General features: G+C 43.5%; 1 protein-coding gene across 3 annotated transcripts in view; it reads left to right on the forward strand.

The window, feature by feature from the left end:
- Positions 1-14,704, forward strand: part of LOC135012671 (signal transducer and activator of transcription 2-like) — a 381,651-nt gene extending 366,947 nt beyond the window's left edge. For all 3 annotated transcript variants that reach the window (XM_063952570.1, XM_063952573.1, XM_063952574.1), the window contains 3 exons: positions 6,543-6,714; positions 7,213-7,355; positions 12,058-14,704. In XM_063952570.1, the coding sequence (XP_063808640.1) occupies positions 6,543-6,714; positions 7,213-7,355; positions 12,058-12,164 (422 nt within the window). In that variant the 3' untranslated portion in view covers positions 12,165-14,704. The remainder of the gene's footprint in view (positions 1-6,542; positions 6,715-7,212; positions 7,356-12,057) is intronic.
- The last annotated feature ends 412 nt before the right edge of the window (positions 14,705-15,116 follow it).

Raw genomic sequence — 15,116 nt, forward strand, 5'->3', positions numbered from 1 at the left:
TAAATCAGGCCCTGTATTCCTAAAATACAGATGATTAGGCGATGCCTTCAAATAGGGATGAGTATTTGATTAACTGCATAATGTAGAACTTTACAAAAAAAAACACAAAAGATATAAAGCCAAATTAAGAGGTTAAAAGTACAGGAATAGAAATGTGCCTAGCTTGGCAGATGAACATGTGTTTTCCTTAGAAAGATCTGTTAATACTAAGGAAGGGGCATCTCAAAGTAAGGATGGTGGAATTGAATAAAATTACGCAGTGTTTAACCCTGAAGTAGTGGAATTATCAATCATAGATTTCAGCAAGACTATGGGTGTTTAGGATTACCCCTGACTCAGAAGAGGATGGCTTCAGGAAAGGCCACACAACTTAAAGTTTACCTTATCCATAAAGTAATAAATTATCTTTTAGAGAACTATGGGGTCATTTGGATAGGGGACCCTCTAACTCAACATGTTAGATACCATGTTTCCTTCTTCGCACTTACTGTTTCAGAAAAGCCAAGTAAGTTGGTTTGACATGATCTGTCCTTCACAAATCCATGTTGATTCCTTTTAATGACCTTATTGACTTCAAGGAACTTCTATACTATCCCTTAGAATACCTTCCAATACTTTCCCCACTATAGATGTAAGACTAACTGGTCTATAATTACCCGGTTCAGCTTTAGTTCCCTTTTATAATACTATTGGCACTACTTCCGCTATACGCCAGTCTTTGGGAACCATACCTGATATAACTGAATCTTTAAAGAGCAAAAATAGCGGTCTTGCAAGTTCAGAGTGAAGCTCCATTAGAACCCTTGGGTGAATTCCATCGGGACCCGGTGACTTATTAATCTTTACATTTTTTAGTCGGTCACAGACTACCTCCTCACTTAAATAAGCACTTATCAGTGGGACATTGTCATTATTGAGATTGTGTTAGTCCCTGAATTTGGTCCTCTCTTGTAAATACCGTTGAAAAAAACTCATTTAGTTTGTCGGCTATGTCATTATCATTTTTGACTACGACTCCCAACTTGTCTTTTAAAGGGCCTATACCAGTGATGGCTAACCTTGACAGTCCAGCTGTTGTTGAACTACACATCCCAGCATGCCCTGCATCAGTTTTAGCATGGCTAAATAACAAAACTGTAGCAGGGCATGATGTGATATGTAGTTCAACAGCAGCTGGAGTGTCAAGGTTAGCCATCACTGGCCTATACTCTCCTTCTTTAATCTCTTGCTGTTGATGTATTTAAAGAATTTTTTGGGATTCGCTTTGCTTTCCTTTGCTACTAGTTTTTCAGTTTCTACTTTAGTCGCTCATTTCTTTTTTGCTTATTTTGTTACAGTCCTTATAGTGCTGAAATGACTCTGCACTTCCGTCAGATTTGTATTTTTTGAATGCTCGCCTTTTCTTGGCCATAAGTTCCTTTATCTTTTTTTTAAGCCACATTGGTTTGGGATTTTTATTCCTTTTTTTGCTGCTTGTGGGAATACATTTGAGAGTATTTTTAACCAGCAGTGATTTTAATATATCCCATTTCTCCGTAGCATTTTTTATTTGAAACAAAATTTCCCATTCAATATCCCTTAAAGCTTCCCTCATCATGTCAAAGTTGGCTTTACTAAAGTTTAGAGTCCTAGTTGAGCCATATAGGACTACTTATGAAAACTGATATTGAATGTGACCATATTGTGGTCGCTGTTCCTATGGGCTCCCCTACTATAATATTTGATACCAATTCCCCATTGTTTGTTAATACCAGGTCTAAGATTGCATTGTACCTAGTAGGTTCCTCGATTGGTTGAACTAAGTAGTTATCATTTAGTGTGTTAAAAACATGTTACCCCTAGCAGTATCACATGAATCGTTTATCCAATTTATCTCTGGGTAGTTAAAATCTCCCATCACTACTATGTCTCCTACTCCTGCTGCTCTTTCAATTTGCTTCAGTAACAATTCCTCATCAGACACATTAATACCAGGCGGCCTATAGCATAAACCCAATACTAACTTTTTTATTCCTTTACCCCCGCTTGCAATTTCTACCCATAACGTCTCAACAGTGTCTACAGTCCCCTCCTGAATATCTTCCCGTATATCAGGTTCTAAAAACGCCTTTATGTAAAGACATACCCCTCCATCCCATTTATTTAACCTGTCTCTTCTGAACAGCGTATAACCCTCTAGATTGACTATCCAATCATGAGATTCGTCCCACCAAGTTTCAGTAATGCCTATAATATCATACTGTTTGCTTGCTGCAAGTATTTCTAGCTTGCCCTTTTTACCTATAAGGCTTCTAGCGTTTACATACATACAATTAAGATAAGTATTTCCCCTTGTGCTAGGGACATCATTCACTTTATGCAGTATCGATAACCCGTAATCGTTATTAGTGTTTTGATAAAACCTTTTTTAGTACCCATGTTAATACCCTTACCGACGGCTCTTTCCCTCCCCTCTATTCCTCCCCCATTTCGTTTACTACCGCCATCCCCTCTATTCTCACTGCATGATCTGTAGTTTCTAGCAAAACCCTCCTCCCAGGCTCCTATCTTTCATCCCAGCTGCGCCAGGGGGACCGCTCCTCTGATGGCTAGAGGGAACAGTCTCCTCCGGCACTGTCATTTCTCTTACGTCCTAGAGGATGCTGGGGTCCACATTAGTACCATGGGGTATAGACGGGTCCACCAGGAGCCATTGGCACTTTAAGAGTTTAACAGTGTGGGCTGGCTCCTCCCTCTATACCCCTCCTACCAGACTCAGTTTAGAAAATGTGCCCGGAGGAGCCGGTCACAGCTAGGGGAGCTCTACAGAGCTTTCTTAGTAGAAGTTTATTTTAGAGTTTTTATTTTACAGGGAGGCTGCTGGCAACAGCCTCCCTGCAACGAGGGACTGAGGGGAGCAGTGTACGCCCTGCAGAGTCTGAGCCACTGTCTCCGCTGACTGGACACTGAGCTCCAGAGGGGATAGATCGCTCCCCGCCTCAGGGGAACGCTCACCCCAGCAGCATGCCGCCACCCCCTTGCAGAGCTGAAGTTGTGGCGAGTGAGTCACCGACCCCCCTAACAAGTGGGGGGTCGGTGTGAAGATGGCGGCATCAGGGTAGGAGCGCAGTATTAACTACGCTCCGTGATGGCTCAGCCTGAACCCTACACTGAACATAAAAGCCTGTCGGGGTCTGCGGATCTCAGCCAGCACAAAATCCTCAGTAAAATCTCAGAAGAGCGGTAAGACAGCGCCATTAAGGGGGCGGAGCTTCTCCTCTGAGCGGACCCAGCAGCGTTCAGCGCCATTTTCCTGCCTGCAGACGGATGCAAGTGGATGAACAGTCCCTCCAGAGCAACTCCAGCTATCTGTACGGTACCAGGGGGTTGTAGAAGGGAGGGGAGGCTGTAAAAGACTGTGTGTCACGATCCGGGTACTGAGACACCATTTTCTACCCGTTAGGTGCCTCCTGAGGTTGGCTCAGCGGGCCAGGGCCGGGCTTTAACTAAGATTATTGCTCGCAGCAGTGGTTTTAGCTGACCGCCTTGGTATATGTACTCACGGAAGTGCAGCGCTCTCGGTCCCGCCGCAGCGGAAACCACCGCGCCTGAGGCCCTCTTCTGGATGCACGTCCTCCATGTGTGTCTGTGGCTGCTGCGCACCGCTGGGCGCATGTAATTCTGCTGCTGCGGCCTTCGCCGCCATTGTCACACGTTCTCACAGTAGTTAGTTCCCCTTCTGTTCCATTCTATGGGCGCAGCCATGATGGACTATATCACATGTCATTATTCCACCTATCCTCTATGCTGCTGGAGCCCAGGTATTATGGTCAGCCAATCCCTGCTGGCCATCCGGTATAAATATGCTGTCTCCACACCCAGAAGGTTGGCAGTGCTTCAATTGTCTTCAGTGATTCCAACCTGCAAGCCTCACTACAGACTCTCTACTGCGATTCCATTCTGCAGTTCAGCCTGACTTCCCTGGTGATTACACTCTGCAGTGTAACCCGACTCTCCAGTGATTAACCCTCTACAGCAGGGGTTCTCAAACTCGGTCCTCAGGGGCGCACACAGTGCATGTTTTGCAGGTCTCCTCACAGAATCACAAGTGAAATAACTAGCTCCACCTGTGGACCTTTTAAAATGTGTCTGTGAGCAGGGCAGTCTTAACAGCAGTGTAGGCCCCTGGGCACAGCAATGCACTGGGCCCCCTACCTATCCTCCAGCAGTAGGGGTGGGGGTGGGGGGGTGCTATCAGCGGCAGCTTTGATGTCCCATGGGCGGTAGGGGGTGTTCTATCTTCTGCTCAGCATGTAGGACCTGGAGCAGTAATTTCTGCTAATTACTCCTTTACTGCACAGATGGGGCTAAACTGTAGAAGGGGGCATTGGGCTCAATGAAGAAGCCCTGGTACATGACTTCCAGGGTGGTAGGGGGTGTTTAATTCATAGGGGAGGGGTGGATAGTGGAGTGGGCTTAATATTTATTGTTTTCCGGTGGGAGGGCAGCTTGCTTTACTGCAGATATCTCAAGTTCCTGAAAATATATTTCTTAGATTTGAATGGGATAAAAAACTAGAGAGTCCCATCTTTCAGGAGGTACTGGGGACTTGAGGATCAGAGTTCAGGAGCCAGAGCAATTCACCAACGAAAATCTAAAACTGCATATTAGGCGTGTGGAGCTGGAGCAGGGACCAGTTGCTTGAAGGCTGATATCTCTGGTTCTGTGCATAGTAGAGACAAGCTGCCAGTGTCCACTGAAAGGGGATAGTCACAGCTTTTGGATTATACTCTCAGAAAAACTCTAAGTCAGACAGAACCTGAGATATCTGACTGGGAAGAGCAATTAACAGGCTTAGATGGGGACCTCTGCTTTCAAGTCAGATATCTCCAGTTCCCCAGGGCCGATTTTCAAAAATCTGGTACCCCTGGAAAGAGGGGACCCTCAGCTATCAGCCTAGGACCCTTATACTCCTGGGGCCCTTGGGCAAGAGCCCACTGAGCCCATACGAAAAGACGGCCCTGTCTGTGAGTAATTCATACACCTGTGCACTTGCTGGGTTACCTGCAAAACATGCACTGTGTGCGCCCCTGAGGACCGAGTTTGAGAACCCCTGCTCTACAGTCTACCCTGATTAATCTGTGTCCGAACTCTGGCTTTGCAGCAGCCATCCTCCATTTACATTCACAGTGTTCCTGTGAACCCCAGCTTTATTCCTCAATTATCTGCGAACCCCAGCTTCATTTCTCACTTACCAACGATCCCCAGCATCACTCCATGTTTCACCTGTGCTTCTAAGTACAATAGTGCACACCACTTATACTCATGCTTGCCTACCTGACCCTCTCCATGAGGGAGAAAATGCTCTGTTCCTGGACTTTCCTGGTAATGTATGATTGTCATCACCTGTGGTGAGCTAGTTAATTGATAAGAAAGGTGTTTCACCACAGGTAATGGCAATCATACATTACCAGGAATGTCCTGGAACAGAGCATTTTCTCCCTCATAAGGAGGGTCAGGTAGGCAAGTATGCTTATACTTAAGATTACTGGTCAACCAGTAAATATTTCAGAGACTCACTTGTTACTGTTTCGTTGGTTGCACATTATCTGACTTTTTATTTAATAAAAGCACCTAAAGATATTATGTTGTCATTTTGGGGTATTGTGTGTAGAATTTTGAGGGGAGAAATTATTTTATTCCCGTTTGGAATAAGGCTGTAACATAACAAAATGTGGAAAAAGTGAAGCACTGTGAATACTTTCCGGATGCACTATATAAGAAGCATTATACAATAACAACCTCACAGCATTTCACCCAGCCCATTCAATGTCCACCTCTCACAACACTGTACTTCCCACTCCCTTTAAATGTCCACCTCACAGCACCACATACTTCCCTGCCATATATCCATGACACTGGCGGAACTAATGATTTTTAGCCAGGTGCATCAATATGCATTGGATGCTTTCCCAAAGCTGTATACAAACACATGTATGTATGTATGTATGTATGTATGTATGCATGCATGCATACATAGTATTCACTGTGGGATTATTTTGGACAGGGTGATGACCACTGACGGGCACCTTCCTACCTCTATGTCTGTCTGTTTTTACCCAGTTTTGTTCTATTACTGTTGTTCTAATTGTAAAGCGTAACGGAATATGCTGCGCTATATAAGAAACTGTTAATAAAAATAATTTGTATAGTATTTTGAAGGACAACATTTTGGATGCATTGTTGAAGCTGATTTTATATGTACATCAGCAAATTAACATTAATGTAAATAATGGTACATTTTATTACTGTAATATATTATAATTCCCCCAATTCGGATTATGCCAAACATAATGCCCAAAACTCAAATACCGAACAATAGTGCCCCTTATTCACATTATGCCTAATAGTGTAACATTGCTTCCTTTTGAGAGTTACATTTCTTTTAAACAAATTAAAAAAATTGGATATGACGATCCAGATCAGTACAGCAGAAATCATTCATAATGACATAAATTACCAATAACTAAGAGAAGGCCTGATTATGCTTCTTTTCTATTCAGGGAGTCAAGAACAAACCATTCTGGTAGACAGTGTACAAGACAATATTCATATTATGCATCCAAACACCATTTTCGTTCCTTTCGGGGGAAGGACAGAAAGCAGTACAGAAATGCACAATGCTTGTGGATGGATACAATCTGCCACCATTCCAGTAAGCAGCAGTACATCAAGGTATGTAAATGACTGCTAACTACTCAGGTTCTGTGAGTCCAGGCTATTGTACAGAAGGGATACAAAGTAGAGTTTTCTGTGGATCCAACCAGGGATGTTTTTCTACAATCACAAGTATTTAATTAAGGTTTCTGAAAGGTAAGGACACTAGTAAGAAAAACATTCATCAGAACACTTACCCGTTTATCTCTTACATGTAATAAATGTTACATCTCAATCTCTTTTGGGGGGGTGGGGTTGTTACAGGGAGTATACTCGTGCACAGGATAGGGACCTATACTTTTAAGTACCATATTGCAAATTAAAGTAGAATAGAAAAAAAGTTGTATCCAGTAAAAACAATTAGATTCCTAATTTTTTAAGGAAAAAAGGTTCTGTCCATGGAGGTGCTCCCATAGAGAATAATATATATATATATATATATAGAGAGAAAATAAATTTGCCATGTCTATCAATACTGTGATACAGGTTTTTAAGATTTTCTTTTTCCCATTGTAGTAAGGTGGACGACTCTCAGACTAGTATTTCTTCAGGAACAACCCTGCATTACACTGAGACTACACATACTGACCACAGTATATCGGTAAATGGACTTGAGGTTCCCACAGAGGAGGACCTTTCAATCGACCAGCTCCTTAATGGTGAGTTTGCATCAATTAAAATATTTGATTTCATTTGACATTAATATAATTCATAGATCAGCAAGTAAATAATTTCTAGAATTAGAATAATTCTCTACTGTGTTGTTCTCTGTCCTGGATGCACTTTCCTAAGGCTGTGGAGCATGGGAACTTTGTGGTGTGGAGGAAGCCAGCCTGGACCATAGTACAGCACAGTACAGTCTGGAAGTTAGGGTAAAAGGAGAGTCCAACTGTTGGCATAGAGACTTCTCTCCGAGGCCAGTTTCCTCTCTGCTGCAGTATTCCAGGGGAAGCGAATCCTGGAGAGAGGAAAACACAAAGACTGTGCTCATTAAGTAGTATATTTAGTGGGTCTTTTAAGCCAATAATTACAGTTATCGCATTTGTTTTAATATTATTTATTATTTTAATAGTTATGTTACTTTTTTGAAAATGACCAATAAAAATTACTCAACTGGAAAAAAAAAAAAAAACATGCATGTGTGGCGGCCATTGCTGGAACCCTCTCCCATTAATTTCAGCAAAGAAGCCAATCGTTCACCACAACTAATGCCATCCGTGCTTGGTAAATTTGACAATAAAGCAGACCCTATAGAAAACTGTGGGGGCTGCTTTTACCATCAAACAGTGCCGTAACTAGACATTTTAGCGCAAGAAACAAAATCAGTGTTCCTAAAATTCCTCCCCCCCATATACAAAACTGGGGCAGTGCGTGCCGTTGGCGTGCGCAAGAACATATAGGGGCATGGCTTCATGGGTAAGGGACGCGGCCACAGAGCTCCATTTTACACATAGCATCAGGCAGAGCTCCCTTTTACACATTACGTCAGGCAAGGCTCCCTTTTACGCAGTACAGCAGGTAGAGCCCCCTTTTACACATTAGGCAGGTAGAGCTCCCTTTTAAGCCCCTTTCACATCTCCAATGCCGGATCCTACCCAGGAATTGGAAACGGGTCCTTCCCAGGTGGTATCCAGCATTGGAGCCTCAGCGCTGCTTTCCCGACCCAGCAATATGCGGGGCAGGTTGCTGTAGCGGCGGGGGGTGGAGCCGGTGCTGGGAGATGAGCTCATCTCCGCGCCGCCACTCCCCATGTAGTAAACGGGTCCTGGGTCGCATCGACCCGGGAACCCGTTTACAGTGCCACTGACCCAGTATTCAACCCAGGAATAACCCTTCTTATAACCCGGGTTGAATTACCGGGAATTCTCCAAGGCCCCTTTCACATCGCACACTGGGCCTAATTCAGACCTGATCGTAGATGTGCTAAATTTAGCACATCTACGATCAGCTTCCCTGACATGCAGGGGAACGCCCAGCACAGAGCTAGTCCGCTCCCGTATACACTGCACCAGGTAGCCTCTTGTATACACTGCACCTGGTAGCCTCTTATACGCACTGCACCAGATAGCTTTTTATACACACTTCACCCAGTAGTCCCTTATACATCCTGCACATAGTAGTCTACCCCCCCCCCCCCCTTCCCCCGTTACTTTAGGACAGGCAGGGGCAGATCTTCTGCCACCTCTGATCCGGCTCCTTCGGTCTTCAGCACCAGGCTGCCAGGGTCCTCCTGCAATATTCTCTCGCCGCCCGGGCTCGTCCTTGACTCCGCTGCCAGGGTCTTCTCTCTTCTCCGGCAGTCTGTGTCAGCGTGTGCTTCCCTGGTGTCTGGTAGGGGTCCTTCTCGGGTCCTCACCTCCGGGTAGGCATCCTCTGAGGTGCCTTTGCTGCCCCTGCCTGGCCAGCGCTGCTCCTTTTCTTCTCCTCCGGATGGGTGGTCTTCCGCGAAGTCCGGGTTCCCTGGCTGGTCCTCCGGTTCAGCGCTGCTGCAGCTCCTCTCCATCGGTGTCTCCCTGTCCTCCCCACGCAGTCAGGCAGTGACTCGGACAGCTTTCTTCCTTACAGGGGTCCTCTGTGGTTTCTACTCCTCCTGGCGCTGCACACTCCTGTCTGGGCACCTGGCGGAGATGGTGGGGGGACGCGTGCCAGACTCCACTGTGCGGCGGTGGCGGAGTGGCCAGGCGGGTGTTGCCGGTGGTCCTGCGCCTCCAGTGCATCTGTGCTGTGTGCCAGGTATCACTGGCACACACCTAGTTACAGTCCTGCCATCAAATATGGAAGACCACAGCAGAGATCTCTGATATCTGCTGTGGTCTCCTGACATACTGTATATGCCATGGATACTCTATATTTGCCGGTACCTCCCGAAAACATTAATTGATAAATATGCCCCTAAATGCTCTCTCCATGGTAGATTGGATCACTAGGCATAGCTTAACATAGAAACATAGAATTTGACGGCAGATAAGAACCACTTGGCCCATCTAGTCTGCCCCTTTTTTAATTTGCTGATTAGCAGTAAATCCTGACTGGATAAAGCTGGTCTGTTCATATAGTAGGAGTTTGGCTGTAAGTACACTGTTACAGGTCATCAGTGATGTTATGCTGCACAGAAACTGTCCTTTTATGGTAGCGACCCTATATATTTCCATCAGTTTGAAAAGTACTCGTTGGTACTGACTTATGCCCAGATTTATCATGCCTTGGAGGGTGATAAATAGCACGGTGATAAAGTACCAACCAATGAGCTCCTGTCATTTTTCAAACACAGTCTGTAACATGGCAGTTAGGAGCTAAATGGCTGATAATTTATCACCGTGCTGTTTATCTCCAAAGGCTTTATAAATGGGGGCCATAGTTTGGAAGTTCAAGTGACAATCAAGTGTACCGTTACAGCTTTAACACTTGCAGCAATGATTTCACCTATACAGCTGTTATTTTATTAAACAAAAGTGTCCTGAAAGCCTGCAATGTAATTGCTTGTATTGGCCAGTTAGCCATTAAAAGTGGCTCCTTTTATTATTTTGGTAATTTGCCAATCATCGATGTCTGCCGATCGGCATCAGGCAATCACAGCGCTGATGAATGGGCCTAGTTCTAGATTTCTTTTTATTTGAGGGGGATTTCGTTTAATAAAAGTTATTAAATAAATTGTATTTCTTGATTACGATTGTATAAGCTAAATTAGATGAAAATGGTAAAAAAAAAAAAAGCACTTTAAATGAACATGTGAATGATACACCTATAAATATGTACTTTTCTATTTTTCCTTGCATTTCCTGGTTATTACGATACCTAATACATGTAGTTTTTTATGTTTGTTTCATGGAAAAGTGAAGTAGTTATAACTGAGTTTGGTTGTGTTCTTTTCTTGTTTCATTGCATAAAGGGGATACAGTAGATCAGGAAAGACTTTAGGGTACAAGTTCTATCCCTGACAGTAGAAATATATTAAAAGGACATTACAAATGTATTCTGATTTATGGACCAGCTACTGTATATACAGTCAAACCGGGATAGGTGGGAAACCTATTGCTGGAGCTAACTGTGAGGTCGCAGCATTTTTTCACCAAAAAGCCTCTGTTAGTAACGACTGTCAAACCTCTTTCACTGAGACTAATTTTTTATTCGGAATAATCACCTCTATAACTGAGACGATTGCTATTAGGACCTCTTCAAGTGAGATTAGTGCAGTTTATTTACCTCTATAATTGAGACGAACGTCTTTAGAACCTCTATAACTGGGATTAGTACAGGTTTTGACAAGTCTCTACTTGCGATCAGTGATGTCAGAAGGGACACTGAAACCAAGCATGTACATATTTTATTTACCATTTAAGCACCTCTATAAGTGAAACAAGTACTGTTTGAAACTTCAAGTAAGAACCTCTATAGGTAAGGTCTTCAACCTGGATAAGTGAGAGACCTCTCTAAGTGGTGCCCATACACTTATGAGATTATCGGTACTAGCCTTCGATTTCGACCACATCTGTGAGAGAAATCGAAGGATTGTTTGCACATTTTAGTACCTTTTGACGCGATGCGCGGGCATGTCGGTCGAATATCGCGTCTCAAGATATTATGTGCTGCACATAATATTTATCGAATCGCAGTGCAATCGTATGTGTTTCTAGAAACACATCGCATGGTAATCTTTTTGGCAGTTCAGGTGCGATTTCGGGGCATCGCACAAGTGTATGGGCACCATTAACGTGCCATCCCTTAAGATGCCACTTAACCAAGTTCGACTGTTTGTTCTTTCTAGCTATGAAATCTCTGCTTCAATTGTTCAAACACTTAGCATATACAGTAAGAAAAGGTTCTTGTCTGCCATACACACAAGGTGGGTAGCTGGGTGTAAATGGGTTAATCTTCACTGTAATACAGTAGCTGAAAAAAAGTTATTATGGAAATAGCATAAAATTTAAAATCTTTAAACATACTGTGAATAAAGCAAGAGGAAGTGCGTCTTATATTTTCAGGATTTTAATAACATAATAACATAGTATCTAAGGTTGAAAAAAGACAATTGTCCATCGAGTTCAACCTATTTGTGGTCTCCTATGCAGGATTATTTGGTATAAAATTTTGACTGATGCTGATGTCGGCCGTTACGTTTTATCCCTCTTTTTTATAATAACTATAGTGCGTGACTATGCACCATAACCCTGGATATCCTTATCCATTAGGAATTTATCTAATCCATTCTTAAAGGTGTTGACTGAGTCTGCCATTACAACTCCCTCAGGCAGGGAATTCCAAACAACACATAATGTCTATGGTTTGTGTCTGTTTTGTCCTATAGGGATCTGCTCAGTATGGAACTTATAGCCTTACGTATATTTTATTTTCTCCATCTAGAAATACACATGGAAGACTTTCTGATGCATCCAAACTTTGATCCTATGATCTCAAGTCTGTCTGGGGAATATTATGAACTGTCTTTGACATCTGACTTTGACCAGTAGGACACAGCTGAATGCCCTATTCACCAACACCACTGCCCTCTGAATGGGAGCTTATTTCTACCCTCATTTACTTTATGCATATTGGAGATTAAATGTTTCATTTTGGAAAAGTTAAATGAGCTTTGTAGAGAGAAAATGTATTTATAAAAGAACATTAGAATTAACGCCCAAGGGGCCCTGTGTACAGCGAATGTGTCCTCATACACCACGTTTTAATACGTCATGCGGCGCAAGATATCTGGCGTGACAGAGCCGCACTAACCAGTGTAGCGTAGCAACTTTTTATTTAAATTCGCATCCTAGATGTAGCGAACTACCACCCAACACGCCAGTCCAGGGAGTTTGGTAAAAATAGTCTCAGCCAGTGGTGGTTCCAGAGGTGGGGCTTAAGCACAGTCCAAAATACAAATAGCGGAGCCACACCAACTGCCAGTGAGTCCCGGCCGGCTATGTTTAGCAGCGTTGCGGGGGGGGAGCAGTTGGGTGGCTCCCGCTCTGGAGCCACCACTGTTCTCGGCTATTTTTATTTGCAGCAAAAGTAAAAATAAATCAAACATAAATCCTAGCCTGTCTGGCTCCGAGTATACGGTAAGTTTCTCTCTTTATGGGGGCTCATGTAATAGCCTGTCAGCCGTAAGTTTGCGGACATTCTGGAGGGTCTGCCTATATTTTTAAAGCTGCAATCATTTTAAAGGCAAAACCAAACTACCTCAACTGGGCCTAATGGATGGAGCTCGCCCTCACTCTTCATCTGTAACACCAAGAACCCTTATCTGGCTTTTGACAAATATACCTGTCCTCAAACACAATTCCAGTGCTTTTATCACAGTAAATAATAGCTATATAAATTTGATTCAGTTAATTAAAATAATAAAGTAAAATACTAAGGGAGTTATTCAATTTGTCCCGAGGGTGCTGGGTGATAATTATCGGCGCTGGGGGCTATTTAATTCCCCCCCGATAAGCTGGCGCGTGCAGCGGCTTATCGGGGGTTTTGCCTCACCTGCCTCCGGCAGGCGTAGCAAAATGCCCGATAACAGACACGTTTCATCCGAAAACGAGGCTATTTCACCCGAAAACACACAGGTTTCACTGAACCTGTGTGTATACGGATGAAAAAGCAGATTTTACCGGCCGAGCAAATTAAATAGCCTGACCGCAGCACCCGAAGAAACATCAGGGGTTTTTACTCCCGATGTCCCTTCGGGCCAAATTGAATATCCCCCTAAGACCGTTAAGTTGTTAAAATGAATTGCCACAAAACTGAGTTTTAATTTAAAATTTTTTTTTCCAATGGCATCTGCTGGACATCTGTTCCAATAGGGCAGTGGTACCCAGTCCTCAAGGAGCACTAACAGTTCGTGTTTTCCAGGTCACCTGTGGATTTTTTAAATGTGAGTTAGTCATACACAGTGCACCTGCCGGGTGAATTGGAAAATGTGGACTGTTAGTGCTTCTTGTGGACTGGCTTTTGGAACCACTGATATAGGTAATAACAATCTGTCTTGAAATAAATCTGTCAATAAGTGAAATGACTGATTAGGCTAGTGGGCGGCAGTAATTGCCATTCTGTATCTCAGCAATACTGTACATAAGGTTGGAGAAACCGCTGGTCTCTCTGGCATACTGTATGAACGCTATATTATGTAACACAAATTTGGGAATACCCTTCTAGGTGCTTCACCGCTTAATAAATAGACCGCTAACTGAGCAACTGCTCTTCAGCTGCCATTAGCACTCTTGGTTTTTTGTAAGGTGTCTTGGGGCACTTTGCTTCATATGGTTCCTCCTACGACTTCTGAGTAAATTTGGAACTCTGTGAACACAAATCTATATTTTTATACTCTACAGAAGCTTTGAAAAACAATTATTTTTTTCCCTTTCACGAGTACTGCAAATTGTAGTATTGTGCCACAATCCATTAGCTACAGAAAGTACTGTATGTTTCCTGCATTCTCATAGAACTGTAGTTTACTATCCACTGTAAGGGCCCGATTCATACCCGATCGCTGCTTGTGTGAACTCGCATGATTATCGAATTACTGCGTATGCACTGCAATGCACAGGTGCAACGCCAAACAGTGACAGAATGGCACGAAAATTTCGATCTTTAGGCGTATGCAAGGTGATTGACAGAAAGCAGGCATTTGGGGGCGGTAACTGCCCATTTTATGGGTGTGTCAGGAAAAACGCATGCGTTCCAAAGCATTTTCAGGAAGGGTGTGTGACGTCCGCTCCAGACCCAATCAGCCGGTTTGTGTCGCACTGTAGGAGTAAGTCCTGGGCTGCACACAGTCTGGAAGAATAATTCGATGGTGAGTGAGATGCAAACAGCGTAAACATGCATTTTCACACTTGCATGGGCCGGGTTTCCACTCTCTATGGGCAGCGGCTATCTGATCGCAGACCTCTGCAAAAACGCACAGCAGCGATCAGGTCTGAATTAGGGCCTATGTACAGAATGAATTTCAATTTTTATTGTATTACAAGTTACAACTGGTAATATTCAAATTAAATAAAACAAATCTTATGTCATTATAGTATGGTGTATTATTAGGAATAAAAATATATGGAACAACTAACAAAATCTCTGCTGCTGCAGTTCTTCCCAACAAGCCCAATCATATTGATTTTGCCACAGAAAACATATTTACTGTTCCAGGTCAGTTGGGGGTACACTTGTTTATGGGTATGGCAATTATTATTTTTTTTTTGTAGTTTGACACCACAAAAAGTGACAATATTACCACAGAATTTGTGCTGTATGAGTATGGCACTGGAGTATCTATAATGGGTGCAGTGTGTGTGGTGCACACAGGCCCCTGAGTCCAGAGGTGGCCCCTACCGAACACGCTGCACCCATTCTCTAAATACTCATCCCTTCAGAGTCCCGCGCCAACATCCGAGGCGGTGTTAAAACACAGCAAAAATGGCACAGCAGCCACATTCACG

This window comes from Pseudophryne corroboree, chromosome 2 (genome assembly GCF_028390025.1).
Source record: "Pseudophryne corroboree isolate aPseCor3 chromosome 2, aPseCor3.hap2, whole genome shotgun sequence".
Taxonomy (NCBI): domain Eukaryota; kingdom Metazoa; phylum Chordata; class Amphibia; order Anura; family Myobatrachidae; genus Pseudophryne; species Pseudophryne corroboree.